Source organism: Hetaerina americana, unplaced genomic scaffold (assembly GCF_022747635.1).
Source record: "Hetaerina americana unplaced genomic scaffold, ioHetAmer1.1.p SCAF_79, whole genome shotgun sequence".
Classification (NCBI taxonomy): Eukaryota; Metazoa; Arthropoda; class Insecta; order Odonata; family Calopterygidae; genus Hetaerina; species Hetaerina americana.
The window spans coordinates 1,607,846-1,628,904 of NW_027287416.1; the positions used below are offsets into that span (position 1 = coordinate 1,607,846).

At 34.5% G+C, this 21,059-nt stretch overlaps 1 protein-coding gene across 1 annotated transcript in view; it reads left to right on the top strand.

Annotated features, from left to right (window-relative positions):
• The window catches only part of LOC139697515 (very long chain fatty acid elongase AAEL008004-like), a 37,622-nt gene extending 17,420 nt beyond the window's left edge, over positions 1–20,202 (top strand). The window contains exons 4-8 of the mRNA XM_071596247.1: positions 7,515–7,595; positions 11,450–11,506; positions 12,780–12,885; positions 16,430–16,566; positions 19,951–20,202. Of these exons, the coding sequence (XP_071452348.1) occupies positions 7,515–7,595; positions 11,450–11,506; positions 12,780–12,885; positions 16,430–16,566; positions 19,951–20,202 (633 nt within the window). The remainder of the gene's footprint in view (positions 1–7,514; positions 7,596–11,449; positions 11,507–12,779; positions 12,886–16,429; positions 16,567–19,950) is intronic.
• Positions 20,203–21,059: the final 857 nt, after the last annotated feature.

The window sequence follows — 21,059 nt, forward strand, 5'->3', positions numbered from 1 at the left end:
TTAATTACGGGGGTGGTCCCATAAGTACCCGACCCAACAAAGAAAACAAAAATTTATGAAAAAAATGTATTTATTTTTCAACATAATCTCCTTTCAGCTTTATACACTTTTCCCAGCGATGTTCAATAAGTTTGATGCACTTTTTATGATGAGAAATGTCTTCTTCCTCAAAATATCCATTAACTGCCGACATCACTTCTTCACGGTTGGAAAATCTTTGACCACCGAGACATTTTTTCAAGTTTGCGAACAGAAAATTATCCGAGGGAGCTAAATCTGGCAAATAGGATGCATGAAGTAGGAATTCAAACTTTAATTCATAAATTTTGGCCATTGCAATAACGGATTTGTGAGCTGGTGCATTGTCTTGATGACAAAACACTTTATTCTCAGCCAATTGCACTCAAACGTTGCAATAAGTTCGCATAATACTCGCCGTTGATAGTTTTCCTTTTCAAGATAGTCAATGAAAATTATCTCACACGCATCCCAAAAAACCGACGCCATGACCTTGCCTGTAGATGAAACGGTCTTTACCTTATTTTGGAGCCGGCTCTCCCTTTTGAATCCATTGTTTTGATTGTTCTTCGGCTCTCCCTTTTGAATTCATTGTTTTCATTGTTCTTTTGCCTCGGGTGTGGAACAAGGGACCCATGTTTCATCCATTGTTATGAAATGGCGCAAAAATTCTGCTTTGTTTCTGTGAAACTTTGCTAAACATTCAATTGAAACATCTTCACGACACTGGTTTTGCTCGATTGTGAGCAAACGCGGCACCCATCTTGCCTACACCTTTCTCGTGTCGCAATTCCGCGGAATCACTTCCATGGTGCAATATTAAATATCTAAATGACGTCGAAGAAAAAGTTGAAGTTTTACTCTCTTTTCTAATCCAATTTCTGGAATCATTCGCTCCTGAAAGAAGTATACGTGTTTCTAAACCGCCTGCACCACGGCTGACACCAGACAAGAAAATTCATGGCTGCACGCGATACAGTTTTCCTCATTTTTAATAGATCAAAAAATAAACTTTATTTGACAAATATATTTTATTTCATTATATATTTGAGAATAAAGCTAAATAGGAGATGAAAAATACGAAAATAAGATCTTTTTACTCTTTTACTTGCAAAAGGGGACAGCCAAAAAACCTCTGGAGTAAACTTAAATCTGTTGGAATAGGTAAAAATAAAGATGTATCTCTACCCTCTTTGCAGTCACTCGACACATTGAACAATGAATTCACCTTGCTAACAAACGCAGTTGATACTTTGACAAAAATGAATACTCTGCAAATACTACACGATAAGCTAAATAACAATCTATCACTTGCTAATACATTTCGATTGGGCCCGGTAACACAATTAGAAGTTCGCAACTCATTACGATAAATCAAATCCACAGCACAAGGGTCGAATGGAATTCCTATTCTGCTTCTGCATAAATTAACTACTCTCATACTTCCATACATCACAAATATTTTGAACTGCTCACTGCCTCAGAAAACATTTACTTCTCTGTGTAAAAAGGCGTTAATTCGTCAAATCCCAAAAAATCAAACACCACAACTTCTGACTACCGACCAATTAGCTTCCCACCTATCTTATCCAAAGCGCTAGAGAAACTTGTTCATGAACAAATAAAAGATTTTATGTATCGTCAATATACAATAGATGTATTCCAATCTGGCTTCCGCAAGGCTCACAGTACTTTTACAACTCTGGTCAGAATAACTGATAACCTTCGACGAGCAATGGCTTCAAAGATGGTCACAATTCTTGTCTTACTTGACTTAAGCAAAGCATTATATTCCATTAACAAAGATGTACTACTGGCTAAATTAACTTAAAATTGAATAAAAAATTAAAAAACTAAAACAATTAAATTTAATTTTCAAGAGCCGCCACTACATGGATATCCTCTTACCTCTCAGGTGTCCGACAAAGAGTGGTGGCTGGTGACACTTACTCTTCATGGCTCGATATAACTCGCGGAGTTCCACAGGCCTCAATCCTGGGGCCACTACTATCCTCATTAGTGACATTTTTTTATCTTTTCAATACTCCTGCATGCAGACGACCTCCAGATATATCAAAGTACCACACCTTCCTCTTGCTATACAACAAATTAATGCTGACCTCAATAACAGAACAAGGTGGAGCACGCAAAACTTCATTGCCTAAATTCATACAAAATGCAACCTATCCTGATTGGACATCCCAAACTGCTAAAATCTATCGCCGTATTTCAACCACTCAACTTGTATCTTCAAGCGCACTCATTCCATTTAAGAATGTTGTTACAAATCTAGGCCTCCTCGTGGATGGAAACTTCTCATAGTCTTCGCAAGTTTTTAAAGCTTGCAGAACTGTCAATCGATCCCTCCACTCCCTTAGGAAATATCATTATGTTATTTCCATCACATTAAAAAAGCAGATAATTTCCTCTCTCATTATTCTTCACTTTGATTATGGTGGCATAGGCAATCAAGACCTTTCAAACGAGCTGTCAGTAAAATTACAAAGGGCATTTAACTCACGCGTACGCTTCATTTACTATTTAAAAATCACAAATTATATTACAGAATATTTTAACAAACTTAATTGGCTGTTTCTGGATTATCGCAGGAAATTCCACTCGCTGTCCTTACCCTATCAAATACCCCTCAGTATTTTACCAATGATTTCAATAGCCTTGACAGAATACATAAACTATATACCAGAGGTAAACTCGTTATCCCTCATCACTGAACAACTACATAAAACCAGTTATTTGCAGTCACAGTATGTCGTCATTGGAATGAGCTATCTTCCTTTATAACTAATGCACCATCTTTCCCATCATTCAAGTGCGCACTTCATAAATCATTAATTTCCTAGCAAACAAACCAGTGATGATACAGCTGTAAACAGCCTTCAAGATCCTTCTTTTTCTTTCGAAGGGACATGATACTTTCTTTTGGCGATTGTAAGCATAATCAGGAATATTGCTTTACAAGTATTGTTTGCATGTATTGGTGTGTGCATGTATAGTACCTTTATGTATTGCATGTGGGTATGTCGTATATTTTTTGTTGTAGTTATTTATTAACTAGGCAACTAATATATTGTGTTTCTGTATGTTAGTCCTAAGATATCATATGTATTAATTTCAATACTATTTATTTACAATGTATGCAATTGATTTGTAAGTTTAATATTGTAAATGTATGAAGAGGGGTTAGGAGGTAGAAGAGGCTCCATAGTCTCAATCTCGCGCGAAAATAAATTCGACTATTTATCTATCTATCCAATGTCCACTCTTATAATTTTCCAAGTGCAGCATCACTCGCTTTACATTATATTAACTTGTAATAGTTTATTCACATTAATCTCTTACTCGTATTCTTTTCCTTTGTCACTCCGATCATATACTTGAGTATAGGGCGATGAAATACCGGACTCGTTTTTGTTCCTGGAATACTCGGCGATCATTCATTCTGGGAGACAGATATACTACTTCAAGAATCATTAATATTACATTATTATGTTTTCAACTCAAATCCATTATTATTAATAAACACCTTGAAAATTTTAAACTTATAATTGCAAATGAAATATATTTAACCTCGGGCGTAGAAACGCTTATATAGTACGCTCTTTATTACGTTGTACATCGGCTACCGAGACGTGAAATGTATATTATATGACATACGTGGTACTAAGTATGAGATGAATAGTAATAGCATGGAGTTAATCAATAATAAATAGACTTTGTATGGAGACTTGTAGAATACACACGCATTTATTTGCCATTCATTCTGGTCGATTTGTGCGTAGATAGAGCTCTAAGATATCACGGTATCGTTTATTTCTCCAGACCTAAGCGTGATTGAAGGCTCCCCGAACCAGTGTGATGTGCCATTTACCTCGCTTACGTGGGAACAGGTACGTAAGTGTTTGACGTATCGACGCGTGCCATAAAATTATCTTCAGCAGGCAAATTTGCACAGTCATAAAAAGGAAAACTTGAAACCCTCTTTGAAAGAGTGATGCGTATCTTCAACTTTTCGTCTGGTATGGAAAACATAAGTTTCCCCAGCCAATACTAAGCTAAATACACATTCTTACATTATTATAATGTGTATTTAATTTTGTACAAATATTAGAGGAATTTGTATTAAGCTTCGCGAACGTGATTTGTTGATATGTGCTGTGAGGTTCGAAGAAAGAAGCGGTTCGAAGGATTACAACAGATTAATTACAGCGTTGAGATTCACCGGTCGTCAGTGTTGATGGAATGGAACAAGTACGTTATCACACGTGTTGCACACATTCTGGGAGGTCCCAGGTTTTTTAAAGCGAGCGCGAGTATTAGGATTTGTGCTGTGATTTTACTTTGTATTCCAATGCAAAACAATTGAATACCTATGGAATTACGAGCGTCCACATGCATATAAATCATATCCGTCAATATGCAGCGATTAAACCGATAGCTAAGGAGTACAGGGGACTCGAGGAGAAACAAAACTCATGGGAAGAAATAGCGGAAAACTTGAAATGACTTACATCATTTAAGATAACTGAATGCGATGAGTCATCATACTCGAAAAGGATTAGGACAGTGCGCCCGTGTAATGTGCCCGTGTGCCCGGGTGATGAAATTTATTCTAGTATCTCTGTTCGGTGGTTTACTCTACTTACATTTATAAATACGACACTTGTTATTTAGGAAATTGTTCTTCTTTTCCCGCAAACAGTTTCCGTTTTCTCCTCCAGTCACCTTCTTTTGCCCAATCACTGCTTATCATTCCACTTCTTTCGCGTTGTTCCTTGTCCCCCCCCCCTTTCATGCTGTTTAAAGGGTTGAACACTTTTGAAAATTGTAAAATACGTTTCAGTGCACAAGAATATAGCTCGCTACATATTTGTTCTCTTCGCCCTAAGAATAATCTCTGCATTCACTCATAACCGCGAATATATCCGCATCGATTCTGGAAGTTTCTCTCACGTATGCTAATCCAGTGTACTACTAGTATATAGTTTAGCTCAGTAGAGTGTCTGTTGATTCAACACATTAAATAAGTGACGGAGGTAGGTAAATTCTGTCTGTTCCTAACTACTGTAGGTTTTTCTTCGCGTAGTTTAGGGTAAACTTCATAAAAATATTTTATGTACGTATTTTTTTCTTCATGTTACAAAATAGTAGTTTAGGATTCACGCCAAATATTACACTCCTTCTCACTTACTCGAGGTTTCCTCTGGAATAATACATATAAATGCTGTTATTTCGGTTATGGATGATTCAAAATGCTTAAAGCAATGGTCTCATACAGGGTTGGTCTCTAGAAAAAGATATGTCGGGGCAAAATAATAATGCCCACGAATCAACTCAAAAGATGAGTTTATTAGCAACTTGAATATTTTTGTCGTATCCTTGGCAATAATTTGTTGTAGGTTTATATTTTTTTTATAGTAATTTGGTCGATACCAAACCAGCGCAGATGAATATGTCATAATGATTTTTTTCTATCTCAACCAAATACCTATGCATGAGTAATGGTGAGTCATCAGTTCATGTCGTCGTGCAAAATTCGTAAGTTTGATGATCGAAATAATTGAATTTAAAGTATAAGAATTTTTACTTAAGATTCATATTGATATTGAAAAAATACACCTTTATGTATGTTAATTGTATAATATATGTAACTGATGAACTGTAAAATACATTTATTAAATAATATAGAAGCATTTTAAAGATATCCTAACTGATTCAGCTTTTATTTCAAAACTAATGATGAATAACTTATTTTTTTATACCACAGTTTTTTCCTAGTTTACATTTCTCCTCCTGAGAAAACACACATTATCCGCAATCACGATTAAATTTGCCCAGCGAAAAATATTTTATAATGCCTACATAATAGTTTTAAAAGTATATTTAGTCGCAACAATATCCCTCCCTAAGAAAATATTTTTCGGCAACTTACCGTGATTAGGTTGCACATCCATGAGTGTGGATACATGTTTTCCCACCTTATGTATTTTTCTAAAATGTCGGAGTTAAATTTAAAACGGTAAACAGTAGACAAATTGAATTACAAGAGACTAGGTTCTCTTCAAGATATTTGGTGTTTTTTGTATAGTGCTTCTCTAACCTTTCCCTTTCGTCATACCTCTATGCACCTAACCTTTTGTCAATTCACCCTCATTGCATTCAATCATAAGTACAGTGGTTGCAAAAAAGATTGGAAATATTTTCGTTGGCGGAAGTATGATGGAAGGTTTAGAAAATACAGTGCTAGTAATAAGACAGTTTTCCTTAAGATATGAAACATACTGTTTTTTGAAATTTTTATAGCATTACAAATAATTAAAATGTGCATTCAATAGATCCGCATATGCTTAAGTTGATAAAACGTTTGAATAAGCGGTTTCCAGACCCTTTATCTGGGAATTAAAATTTTTCCAATCGGTGATACGCACGTAATGGTTCCTTTCTCACTTTTCTTTCTATGGCTATAATTATTCCCTCACGATGGAAGTATGAAATTTCATTCTGGTGCAGCGGTCTATTTTCTGGTTTTTCCTGTTGTCAGAAGATTTCATAAACACATATTTAAGTAAATAATGTGTATCAGCCGAGCCGGGGAGGTTAATTGTTACCCCGCAGCTGGGGTTCCAATTCTCATTTAAATCGGCCATCAAATAACCCGGAAGCAAGAACTTTAAACAGCACACGAGATTCAGCTACTGTGCCCCATTCCTTACGTTCCGGGCCCCGATGGAGAGGTTCATTCGAATACACTCTTGTCTTTCACCTCATCCTCTCCACGCCCATGCTCTTACGATATGAATAGGGACGCAGTCATGCCTCTACTTTCAAATTGCATCGAGAGGTGAACCTGTTTACCTCTATTATGCATCGCTCCACGTATCCTTGTCTCGAACGCAATATATTGATATGCACTGACGGAGAGAGAGAGAGGGCCAGACGGCTGACATATCGAACGAGGCATCACAAGTTCGCGCTCTGCATGCGTTCCAACAAATTAAATATTTTAAATAGAACGCCGCTGAGGGCGGACGAAAGATTGCTGTCAGCGTAATTGCGGACAATTTTTTCCAGTCTACAAATTACTCGTCAAGGTTTCAAGTTCACCCGATCGCAGTTTGAATTGACGACATTGCTCAAAGAGATTACTGATCTCGCATGTTGTGACGAATTGATTTATTGTTAATGTGTGAAAGCCGTCGAGAGTTGCGGACGTAGATAATATGGACGTTTAATTTCGTTCCTTACAAGGCATGATGTACGACACAATATGATATAATTTGCCGGTGTTGGTCATCATGACGTTTCCATTTAAGGGTAAAACGGAATGTTTGAATTATATTTCCTCGGAATAATTCACACGAGGAATTGTGACTTACTTATTATTTAAATGAGTATCAAGTGAAATATTCTCATTTTTCCTTTCATCGTATGGCTAACTTCGACGCTGTAATAACAACTGGAATGTTTACATCTCATAGCACCTGATGAGTGGATGGCTCTTCGACTACAGCTTTCGGTGTCAACCGGTAGACTATTCGCTCAGACCTCAAGCAATGAGGGTAAGTATTGAATTTTTTGGTAAAAAGTGTTCTTTTGGCATTTCCAAGTAATAGTAAAAGCGTATATTTTCATCCTCAAAGCCTAATTTAGTTTCATTTTCACATGATTAATTCTATTTATCGACGGAGAAAAATGTGGATTGTTCTTAAAAGTTCGGCAGCTATAGCCGTTAAACCTTGGCAAGGGGGAATATTGTTTAATTTATTTCAGAATTAGTGATTGGCTCAGGTGTATCATAAGGAATTTTAAATGGTTAAAATAGATTTAAAAATGCATATTTTAAGCACAGTTATGTTAACAAATTTCTGTTTCCAATTAAAGTTAAGATAGTAATTTGTTCTCAAATACCTGTGACTTCATGAGTACATATCCACCGGGCATGTAATATCCATATAGATATTAATGGGCCTTCTTGGCTTCTAACTCTGGTCATCTTGGCCTCTAATCCTTGCGAATTACTCGTTCGGGTTGGATGAAGCACGCAATTCACTGTCGGTTCTGTTTTGCAGATACTCGTTTTCTATCATATAGAACTCCTAACTATATCCTGCTCCTCGGTCTCATATCTAATTGGCCCTTTGAACATTGTTTCAAATTCTCTTACTTTTTTCTTCAATGATAACTGTTTTATTCATTCGTATTGCCAAGTCCCTTACAAAAACATGGAGTAAGTTAAAATCGACGGAAAAGAAAACAAACGAAGTAACAGACATGGTGGGGAAGGAGAGAGGATTGTTGGGAGAAACCTGGTGGAGGCAGGAAAGGGATGTTGAAGTCAGTTATATATATAAAAGGCAGTACGTCAGGTAAGCAATGTAATAAGGCCCTTACTAAGAGTCGTTCCTCCGAAGCGAGCCTTTACTAGGGCACAAGTGCAAACGAAGGAAGGATTTCAGAACAAGAGTCTTAAGGCGCTCTTTTTCGGAGGGAGTCTACACGAAGAAAGCAAAGTTGAAACAAAGGTCGGCCTAGAGTTTCCATCGTTTTGGTAGCTCAAACCAAGGAAGTCTTCGGATGTGCAGGGAGCTTTTTTCCACTCTCGGTACGAAGTAGGCAACCCGAGATAGGTGACTCTCGGTACGGGCCTAAGGGGAGGAAAAGAGGATAGCCATTTGACGGAATGAAGGGAAATTAAAAGTGTGCGGAATCGAAAAAAGGTTTTGGGTGTAGGGTTGTGTCTTGCATGGCGAGGCCTAGACGTGTAGCCCTGTTCAGTTTGTGTCCATCCAAATGCTATTGTAAATGGTAGACAATCGTATAGTAATAATTATTAAACTAATGAAGTTTTCAACTGTTTACACATGTATACTTGAGAGAATTCATTGCGGTGGATATGGACGAACAGTAAGTTTTGGAAGAGGAGCTTTTGGAGAGTATATCATATTGCTTTCCCCAATCCTAATCAAAACACTGCAATAACATCAGCTTCACCCAAGCTGTATGATTTCCACATCTTCCTGGGAAACCACAGGAAGCACACCACCTCGCTCCCGCCCGTCCTGAAGTGGGAATATCAGTCGTCGTATGTTAGTACGAGGAGGTCCCTATCCTGATTTTATTCTTAAAACAGTTAATCGTTAAAAATGATTATTCGGAAGAGGCAACATCCTGAGCAGGAGTTGCCTCTTCCGAATATTTTGACTTTGAGCTCCAATTGAGTTTTCCTATATTTTGACTATGACCTCCAATTGAGCTCATAGTCAAAATATTAATGTTAGAAATAATTTTAAAATATTATCGTTAATTTAAATTTCTATTACATTTATGTCCTTCATCAAGCCTAAATTGCACGGATAATATTTTCGATTAACGTGCATGTGTTATAAGTATTGCGACAATAGTAAATTTGGGTTGAATCATAAACTTGGGATGTTTTTTTGCTGTTCCTAGGAACATACTAATTATGTGTCGAAAATAAATATACATACATCAATGTCGACTTAGTTAGTGGCAGTATTAATGATAAAAATCTGGCATAACTCCTGAACATATTAATTTCCAGAACCTTGAAATACCGTAATATCTCGTAAAGTTATAAAAGCTCTCAATTCCTAATTAATTGAAGTCATTCGTTCAATGTATAAAGGGTTGACTTTCGAGAACTTATTAAAAAATAGCCCCACGCTTACAGGAAGGAAATTTTCGTCTTCAACTTTGATTTCCCTTAGGAGATGTCTCTCGGCAAAACCGCAGCGCTGGAAAATTTAGTTTTTGGGATTCTTATTCATCCGGAAGGAGAAATTCCTGTTCGACCGTGAGCGATGTTTCACGCCCACCAGTCACTGTATTACTGAAATTTTTCCAGCCGAATTGCAGACTGGAGATTTTTTCGGAGTAGTGGAGCGATTTCTTTGGTCAGGCCCGAAGGGTTTATGACAGGTTTCAGCGCGACTTTTTAGGTGCCTTCTTGGAAACTCTTTGATGAATTGTTTTTTCAGTTTTCTAAGTTCTACCTCCCCATCATCAAAGCTTTTTCATTACGCATTACTGCCTTTTGAGGTATGGTCGACTTTGATGCCTTTTCCATCATCCCAATAACATTTTCGTAACAGGCTACACCGCCTAGGGTGCCGGCAAGGAGGGACGTAGGCGGGTCCTTCCTTTGACCGCATAAATATAAGAAACACTATTATATTATATTTTAGCCTGCCATATTAAAATGCTACAAATAAATGGTGGAAGATAATGACATCCCTGAGAATTGAAAAGTTAGGAGCACTAAGACATGAGAAACCTTCGCCGGTCTTACTATAAACTACAAAATCTCTTAAAAAAGACAAATTTCAAACACAATTATTGAGAAGCATAGATGTGTTAAAGAGTCGGAATAAAGTTTACTGTCCACATGGAGCTGAATTTGAGCAAAATATAAGGACTTGGGATGAATTCGTAACTGGGAGAAACCCTACCCTAAGCGGCGCCGCGGAACATTGTTGATTTTGCAGTAATTATAAACACGCTTAACAAATTTTTAAAAAAAATTATTCCAAACCGTAAGACTGGAAAAAGCAACTGAGTGGAAAAAGCAACTGAGTGGAAAAAGCAACTAGGTAACCTAAACAGGGGCAAATGGTTGATTTCATCCCATTTCGCAAGTCTCCCTTCTACCATTTGTGATGGGAAAGTCTTGAAACATTCTACCTGAAGGATGAAAGAAGTGGGTGGGCACATTGGCGGTTCATAGGATGACTGGAATGGAAAAAATGAAAACCCTTACCCTGTCTCAGATACATTGAGAGCATTTTTCTCATTTAGTAACATGGCATGGACTCATTTAAAAACTTTATCTCTTCCCTCAATAAAGCATCCTCTGTTTCCTTCACTGCCACCATATCTTTCACTCAAGTCACATTTTTAGATGCACAAATGTCCCTCCTCAATAACAAATTCTATATCACATTCTATATCAAGTCCACTAACAAGCAATTATATCTTCATTTTAATTGCTGTCATCCTCTCCACATCAAACAGTTTATCCTGTAGTCTCTTTCTATCTGAGGCCACCCTACCTGCAACAACCCTGATTCCCCGAATAAATTCCTCTCAAGACTCCACCCCACAACCTAATTTTAGCATCTGTAAATTGATGATTTTAATTTCCTATACTCTCTCAGTAAAATTGAATTTTCACACATTCCCAAAGTCGTTACACTACCTGATGGTCTTTCAGTTACATAAACCTGTTTTGGTAGGTAGCTTATTAATTCAGCTGCCCTATTCAGCTGCCAACAATTCTTTGTTTTTCTATTCACATAAAATAAATTATTCTTAGCTAGTACAAATGTTTTAACTACCTTCTCTGTCAGTCTTAAGTGACTGTAAAAGATAAACTTCTTTTCACTGTTCTTCACAGATGGTAAACCTGTGCTGGTGGTACTACATATCGAAGCTGACAGAATTTGCAGATACAGTAAGTTTCCTCCTTTTACCCATCTGGAATCCAAGAGAAGGTGATGGTATATAAGGGAATAAAACACAACTGGATTTCCCCAAAGATTTGGCCAACATTTCAGTCCATTTATTAAAGATATATTGGGAAGGATGAGTGCAGATAAGAGGCATTGCTAAAAATCCATCACCTTTGACAAGGTCGTGCCTGATATGGCGGAGTTGTTTCCTCTTCAATTATTTCTTGGTTGGGATCCACATAAAAAAATTCATTTAGCCAAATGAAATAATATTTCTAATGAGCAATGTCTCCAACCCCCCAAATTTCAGTAGTCGTGGCCTTCCAAGTTCATTGGGTTGGGTAGAAACGAACCCCAATCGTTGCCAAGGTGATGATTTCGAATGTCCATAATGGATTGTCTATTTTGGATTTGATCAGTCACTGGAATAACTGTCCACAAATGCTTATAATGATGGTCAAGGGTCATTACTTTTTGAAATTGTGATAAAATTTTGTTTCTAAAAATATTTTCCTTGTAGTAATTTGGAGAATTCAATAATTCAATTCAATTTGTTTGAGTATAATGCAGTATGTTTGTATGACAAGATGTTAATTTAGGGTAGGCAGGGCTATTGCACCAGAGTGAAAGAGTTCTTACCATTATGTCTTATCCAACCAGCTAGCAACTTTGTGCCTCTGAATAGCCATAAGCAAAATAATTTCTAATGTTCAGGAGAAATGTTTTTATTAAGTCGTTTTTTAATTAAATTACATATTAAATCAATAGTATCCATTTTAAACTTATATGCAAGTGTGATAATATGAAAAAATTGTGTAATTGTTAAAACAAAGAATTGTACAAAATTTTAGTGTTAAATTCTCAGGTGACACATTTTCTGATACTATGAAGTACCTATTGGTACCTACATAGCTGTAATCCAAATTATATCCAGCAAAATCATACATTTGTTTGCATTAAAATACAATGACCATTTTCTATTATTTGGAATTATGTTGGGATAACTAAAATCTGCTCCATTCCTAGCTAATATTGGTAATTCCCACAATAATTTACAATTATTGGTCATAGTTCCGATTTCAAAATTCCACATCACTTTAAAAATGGAAAAAAAGTTGGCACCAAATACATTGATACAAACAATGTACAATAGATGTTTATTGTGCACGAAAATGCTCAACAAGTTTTCCCACAGCCTTTAAATTAATCATTTTGGAATGAAAAAAAATATAAGAAGCCATCAGTAAAAACAAAAAAACTTTGTATTTTTTCTAGTTATTCTTCATACTAAGGAAAAAAGACAGCCAAATAACTCCACTACACCTGTACCATCATTCACTCACTCCAATTGAAACCTGGATTTGTGTGAAGTACATTGCAGGTAAGTGAATATATTTTAGTTAATTTACAGCCAGACTGGGTCAGATATTTACAGTAGGTGTTAATGATTGATGATAAAGATATGCCTATATATTCACTTAAAAAACTTAAATATCGTTCGTATTTTCTAAATGCTATTTTAATCATGATCTTGATTTAGCATTATTTTTATCCTCCAGTTATACCATAAGTTACAGAATACATACAGTTACATGAATTCATAATTAATGAGGAAGTATAAGAAAATTTATTTAGCATCATACCTACCCATTATTTTAGAACACACAATGTTCTTCACAGTGGCAATGTTGAACATTATCTCCTTTTTTCACTTTCTTTGAAATAATGAAGATCAGATTTCATGGTCTTGGATGAAAAAAGTATGCCAACTCATTGGAAAATAAACAAATGAGACATAAAAAGGAAACAGTAGAATAATATTACAAAAGCCAAAACTGCAGAGTGAAAATAAGATTGATGAGAACTATGCATCAATGAATGATATCAGTGCAATTCAAACAGTATATATCAAGGAGATATCAATTTAGCATTTGCATTAACAGCGAGTGAATATGAGTACATATTTTGGCTAAGTGGTTAATGAGATAAAAATATTTTTTCCCCTCTGGATTAACAAGATGATATCTTGTATATGATGGCTAGTTGTCCATTTGACCCTGGTAAGCCACTCCTGGCTTATCATCAAGTGTCACAGGGACTGGACCACTAGAGTTCACAACATCCATGCCCAAGATAGGAATCAAATCATTGACCTTTACATTACGAGATGAATACACTGAAAGAGTATCAATAAAAGATTAAAGTGCAACTCAATGGGCAAAGTAAGAAAAAGGGAGGAAAAGTTGAATATGAAAATTTGGGAGAGGGCATGTTCTGATTAGTTTAAAAGGCTCATAAAACAAAACAGGAAGAAAGACAGGAGAAGGTTCAAAATGATTGATATTTACAATGCTAAATAAATTCCTTCCACAATAAGCCAAAGTTCAATTACTGATAAGTGATGGTAAATCCAATGCCAGGTAAAGTCTAATGGCATGTGAATTGAACTTAGGGGGCCAGTTCCTTACATAGTGTCACCTGTAGTTTTGAGCAAAGTTTAGGTATCAAGAACGACACCACTTTAATGTTTTTGGTTAAATTCTTTACAGAACTTGAAAGTAATCTGAAAGTTTTTAAAATTTAAGCAATAATATTATTACAATGCCAAAGGGCCAACAATATTTGAGTACCTACCCATATCCAGACGAAGAAAAAAGGAAAATTGAAGCTATCATTTGCATATTTGGAAAAGGGATGAAAAAAGAATTAGGAGGGAATAAGGAAAAGAAACTATAATAACGGAGAGAGAGAAACACAAGGATAAAATAGATAAAATATGGCAATCCAATTTCAGAAGAATTCAAATGATTTTTTCTAAAACAAGACTATCAATGATAGAAAATGAAAAGGTAGTAGTTGGCATAAGCTAAGTTTAGACTTTCTGCAAGAAGAAAAATCTGCTAACATGACATGGACCAAAACAGCAATATAGGATATAAAGTGAAATGTGAAAAAACAGGAATCTATTGAAGATGAAATGGACAGATCAATGGACAAATGTTTCAGCTTTAGTATTATTTGAGCCTACTGAAGACAACTGTTGAGGTAAAAGTGAAGTGACAAATAGAGGAAGACACCAGATACAATAAATACGCAAGTTTCTGGGTGGCATGAAAATGCACAATATGGCTTCTAAATTATTAACAACATTAATTCAAAAGAATGAAGTATAAAAATGTATTACCACCTAAACAAGACTTATGAAGATATTTCTTAAATTATTACTATTTATATGATGATTTATTTTGATGATAATAATGATGACAGTAAAAGTTTTCCACAATATTCAATATTGAAACATATTGATTATTTGCATTTTTATTATTTGCATTGATTATATGCATTTGAAAATGTGTTTTCAAAAATTACATTTAAAAAATTATTGAATTGATGGACGGTAAGTAGTAATTAAACAAAAGAGAAGTATAAGTACCAGCATTTTAGGGACACAATGTTCATTTATTATTTCTTTCCAAAAATTATGTCACAATAACACTTTGAAGATACATCACAGTAAAAAAGGAAAATCGAATCACAGAAAATTTTTTCAACATAATATAGATAAATAATAATAATTTCATTATGGAACACAGTGAGATACTGACTCTGCAATAGAAATAAGCTACCAGCCACAGACACAGAATCAGAAATAATTTTGCAAAAGATAAGTTTTCTATGCAAAATGAAATATGATTGTATAAATTTGAGGAAGAATCTTGATAAACATTTTTTGTTATTTTTGTATATTCATTATCTTACCATGATGGTTTTTAAGATTTTTTTGCATTTGTTACATGTTCTGTTAGGTTAAAATTCATTACTAAGGTAAACATTAAAGTAGATTAAAAATTAATGGTAAAATTGCCATGTATGCTCATATATAAGTTGACCCCTGTATATTGGCTTAAAATTTCCATTTTTAACATAATTTTGACAACAGTTTTTAAAATAATTTTTTAATGCTGAGTTAATGTCAGTAAATTAATTTTAATTATAACTTGTGCTTTTTGAAATGCATGTTTTCAAGCATGAAGAGCTGAAACAAATATAATTCAATAATTATGCTCTTATCCTCATAAAAAAATAGATTTTTCTCCTTAGGAATAGGAGCAATGTTTGTGTTTGGGAGTTGGGTTTAATTTCTCCATTCTTCTCACCACACATTTTACAACACTAAAAATTTGTTGGACCAATTTACAATCAAATCAAAATGAAAGGATGCTTAACTTTGTTATTGAAAATGTATATGTTGCTTTCAAATGTGTCCCACCCATATGGACCAAGTCAAGGTGAATGATTTTTGGCCTCTACATGTGTCATGTCATTTTCTGCCAGTCGCATGTGTCACATTCCACAAGTAGCCTCATTAAAGTTATTGCAACCAAATTCCTTGGAGTTTTCAATGAATATTTATTTTTGTTTTGATTGAAAATTGAAAAAATTATAGAGCAAAATAGATGCTACATTTTCACATAATAAATTGTTTAACTCCTTAATGCAATGCTACTCCTTTGCCATTTGATAGAATTATTTCACATAAATGTAGTTCCCATTATGGATTAAGTATTCATAATGGTATTTTAATGTTGTCATGATAGTTCATAGTGGTGATAAATATGATTAACTTTAACATTATTCGACCTGAATTACTACAGCTATCTTTATTGAGGACATAATCCATTCCAGGATTTACACTTTTATAACATGAAAACAATTTTGTGGAGAGTCATTTATAATATATAAGAAAAAATAATTGGTAGAGCCTACCTGAAAGTTTGATAAATTGGGAGAAATATTTTTAACATGTCTCTAAATTGTCAGTCAGCATGATAGTTAAACCACACCTTAATATTCAAGAACCGTCATTGAATTGCATTTTAATAACACACCACAGTTATATTTCTCATTCCATTTCTCAATCACAGGAGGACATGGAACATTCTCCAACCTTATAAACAATATTGTACACATAATTATGTACTCATACTACCTGACAGCAGCTTTGGGACCAGAATACAGTAAATACCTCTGGTGGAAAAAGTACCTGACAACAATTCAAATGGTAAATTTATTTTTAGTCCTAAATTTCGTAATGAATTGAGCAGCAGAGTCAATAGGTTTATATGCTGGTATTCTCATCCAAATGCATGCAGAAAATAATCTTTTCAATTATTTTTATTCATGCATGTCAATTTCGAAAATTGATTCTTTCAATATCCAACTCTCTGATTGCACATATAATTCTATAATTCTCTTTTCATACACACTTTCATGCATGTATAGGTTTACTATTTATTAATATATACACTGTTCCTATATACATTCAGCTTACCTTGACGTTTCATTAAGGCATTATACTTCTAGCATACTCAACGGCTTTCATATTGTTATGACTTATCTCTTTCAAACTTCATAGTGAATCTCTACTATGCTTATGAATGACTTGTACAGTTTTACCAGAATGGTTAATTTTGAACAATGGGCAGACCTCTTTACCCATGACTAACAATACCAAGCATGATTGATTGTCCATCTGGTTGAGACTGGGTTAAAAATTATATCCAAAAATGTTTGCTGACTCAAAACCCAAAACTAAAAATTCTCTATTTTCATGGTTTTTCCCTAAAACCATGGCATATCTATACCCCCAATGTGAATACATCCTCATTGATTTTTTATCCACCATAAATTTTTCATATATTCCATTAATATAGGTACTACTTTAATAAAAAATCAGCACAAGAGCATACGAGATTGTTCACATCATAAATAAGTAGGCTTTTAAAGAATGTTTATCTAGGTATACATTATGTAGTAAATGATGAGGGTAGAGAGGAAAATGTTTAGTATTCAACATAAAATATTTATTTCACATGGCCATGGTTTTGATGCTGTGCATCATCATCAGGTGAGATTCTATCAAATTTTTTCCTTATATAGGATGGCCCAGGGAGAGGATGAAGGTAGGGTCAATGTGAGATGGATCCTGGAAATGGTGGGGTGAGATGGAGTACCGGATCAATATTCACTGAAGTGAGGAGAATGATAGTCAACGTGGAGCAGTAGTAGTAGTGCATAGGAAATTGGAGATAAATAGGGAATGCAATGAAGTTAAGGGATAGTGTTATATTGGTAGAGCTAAAATCAGACTGAACTAACCTAGTGGTGATCTAAATGTTAATACTGACAATTAACTTTCAGGAGGAGAAGGTAGATAGTTTGTGTGGTCAATTAGAATGTGTAGTAATAGGGAAAATGCCAGATATGAAATGTGCAACCATGATAAAGGATGAAACAAGGTAGTACTTCTATGAAGTGAGTGATAGGAGGGAAGCAGGATGATACAGTATAGAAATACGGAATGACTGGTGAAACACCAATCATGTTAATCAGTAAATACAGGTAGTTTAATGACATCATCACACGTATAGGGCATATGGGAAGTACTGGAAGAAACAAGAAATCACCAGTAAGAATATATTATGGTTTTATACAGATTTAGGAATAGTATCATCAACTCACTCAGCTTCCCATGCTCAGATGAAGATTCAATTCATAAATGATTTTAGCAAACATAATTTAAAATTCATAAGTAGTTGGAGGGTGTTTAAAGGGACATCATGAAGCCTTAATGAAAATAAATAGTAAAGAATGCTGAAAAAACCTAATAAAATTTTGAAAGAGAGGTAAGGGATTGGAATTGTTGAGGAAAGGGGATTAAACATTATCAACAAGATGACAAGTTCTGCAGAGTAGACAACTGGATTTATAATTCTAATAGAATTAAGAACTCGTGGATCAAGGAATGATCATCAGGAGAATGAAAATGAAAAGAAAATAGAAGAATGTTAACATAAAGTCAGGGGAATGAACATATAGCTATATAGATCATAAACTTAGATGGGCAATCAATGGGATATGGAGAAACCCCATGGACAGAGAAGAGTAGAAGTGCTTTTAAGAAGGTCAGACAATTGTCAGGATATGGTAAAGGAAGAACTATACTGATTATATGAAATAAGATATAGTTTACCATCAAGTGTTATTTTCTTTAAGTGAATCGAACATGGTAGTCACCTTTGTAGTTTAAGACTAGTTATTTCACTGCATAACATAATGTTGAGGCATAATGAAGATGATAATCATAAGAGTGTTTGTGTGGACTGATGTCAAGTCCTTTTTACCAAATAAAATATGAAATATCTACAAAAGTGTTGGGTATACTTAACACTTAATAAATAAAAGCCTTTAGTTGTCCTCATCTTTAATTAGCCTTAAGAAGCATAGTCTTGTCAGGAGAATTCATATTTAATTAAATCTGGTTCATCTATCTTCAAGTACATACTTTGCTTCTATGTGATATGATCTATAACTTAACTTTTCTTATGATAATGTGAAGAAGACTTCTGAAAATTCTTTTGCATGTCAAAGATTCCAGTAACACTAATGTTTTATAACCTTGCAAATCAAACCATATATGCTATTTCCGTGAATTTTATGGGGGTAACTTGATTTTGGTACTTCAGAAAATACTTTGCAAATGCATTGAGGTTTACCTTAGTTGGGAGATTAAGAGCTGAAGTCATCTGAAATTAGTTCTACAAAGAAAGCTCAATGCTTTTAACAAGGCTTTATGCTACATATTAACAACAATAACTACCCAATACCCAACTAAAGCCACTTCATGATTGACAGAAAATAAAAACATTAGTTATTTATTCATTATGTGGATATGAATTTGGTAATTGAGGAGAAAAAACTACATGATGGTTACCTCTCTTGAGACTATCAACCCCAAAGTCACTGTCTTCCATACACCTGTTGGCTCCAATTAACCAAAATGCTTTCCTATACTACTCTACTCTTGCTAAAATAGTTTATTCCTATTTCTGTGAAATTTATGTGATTGGTTATGTCTCAAACTATATTCCCCATTTGTTAATAAAATATGACAAAGTCCCTTTCTTGGTTATGGTAAATACCATATTCTCAGGATTATTAACTAAAACTACTCCTTAACTAGATCATCCATCATATGTTAAAATGAGATTTTATTGACAGTTAAATGATCTCTATTCAGAATCACTTTTCAGGAAAATAGGAACTAATTAATTATTTATAATAAATTTTAATTTATTCTCTAAGAAAGGGGTCTATGCCCCCTTTGCGCATGTTGCATAATTTGCTAAAAAATTGAATTTAAGAAATTTATCTTACCAGTGCTATCCCACAAAGTAAAATACCTCCATTGTAATACATAATTATGTATTACTCAAAATAAGATGCTGCGTAGTAATTATTTATTTGAATTAGGTTTGTACATCAACATCATGCCTATATTATATATATTATGTCTATATTATGTTGTTGCCTACATTAGTTGTTAACCTTGACTTCATATGTTTTTCCCTCCTCTCAATTATTCCCTATATCATTTGCTTTTCAGGCTCAATTTGTACTAGTATTTTATCATTCAGCTCAAGTCCTTTTCATCAACTGCGGCTACCCTCGTATTGTTGCTGCATTCCTCCTTTTGCACTCATCAATTTTCTTTGTTTTATTCCTGGACTTCTATCGTGGAGCCTATGGTGTTAGCTGGTTAAACCATAAGTTCTTACAACTACCAGGATTTAAAAAGGATACTAATGAGATGGACAAAATGGTGACACAAAAGAAAGGACATAGCAAGAAACAATGACCATTAGTTCTCAAATGTGCAATTACAAGTATATTTCAATGCTCAAATTTTCTTGCAACGCGACTTTTCCAAGGTGTTGAGAATTACATGAATGACTCAAATGTGGTTTTCTCCAGTTCACAGTAATTTTCAGGGTATATCTGAGAGGATACATGATGGTTTGTGAATTCATTTTTTTATTAACATGCATCAGTGATAATTACTCTTTCAAAATGCAGTGTCACATAAACAGTTCAACTGTAACGAATGAATTGATTGCATTTCAGTGAAATCATCAAAATGATAGACAGCTGACTAATTTTGTTGTTGAGAAATAGTGATCTGCATTTGATATTTGAGTAAAAACAAAGAGCATTTAGGTGCCCAAGAAGAATTTGAAACTGAAGATGAGATCATCATGAACCAGCAAATGGATTTGAATAAATAAGACAAGTGCCTATATTTTACCAGTGTAAATAACATATATGAATGTGATTTATCCATTTGTGAAAGATTTTCTTTGTTAGAGTGCATTTATATTTCTTGTTTATTCTGCGAGTTTTCTGTGTAGACATTTCGTAGAAATAGCTTTCATATACACATTATACAATATGTTTATGAATTACAAAAGTACCATATATTTTGTCAAGAAGGTGCCTGAATACATACTTCAGTAGTGACAAATCTGAAATTGAATACCTAGGTATGCACTTGAAAAAATAAATAGAATGATAAATAGAATATTTATAGTAAATACCATAATGCCATGGCATATAAGATATACTCTCATTTCAGTCAGGCATACACAAGAATAAATATTTAACAGTTCACGTGAAAGCATGATACCCCACCAACTCAGTAAGAAAAGCATGTGCCGT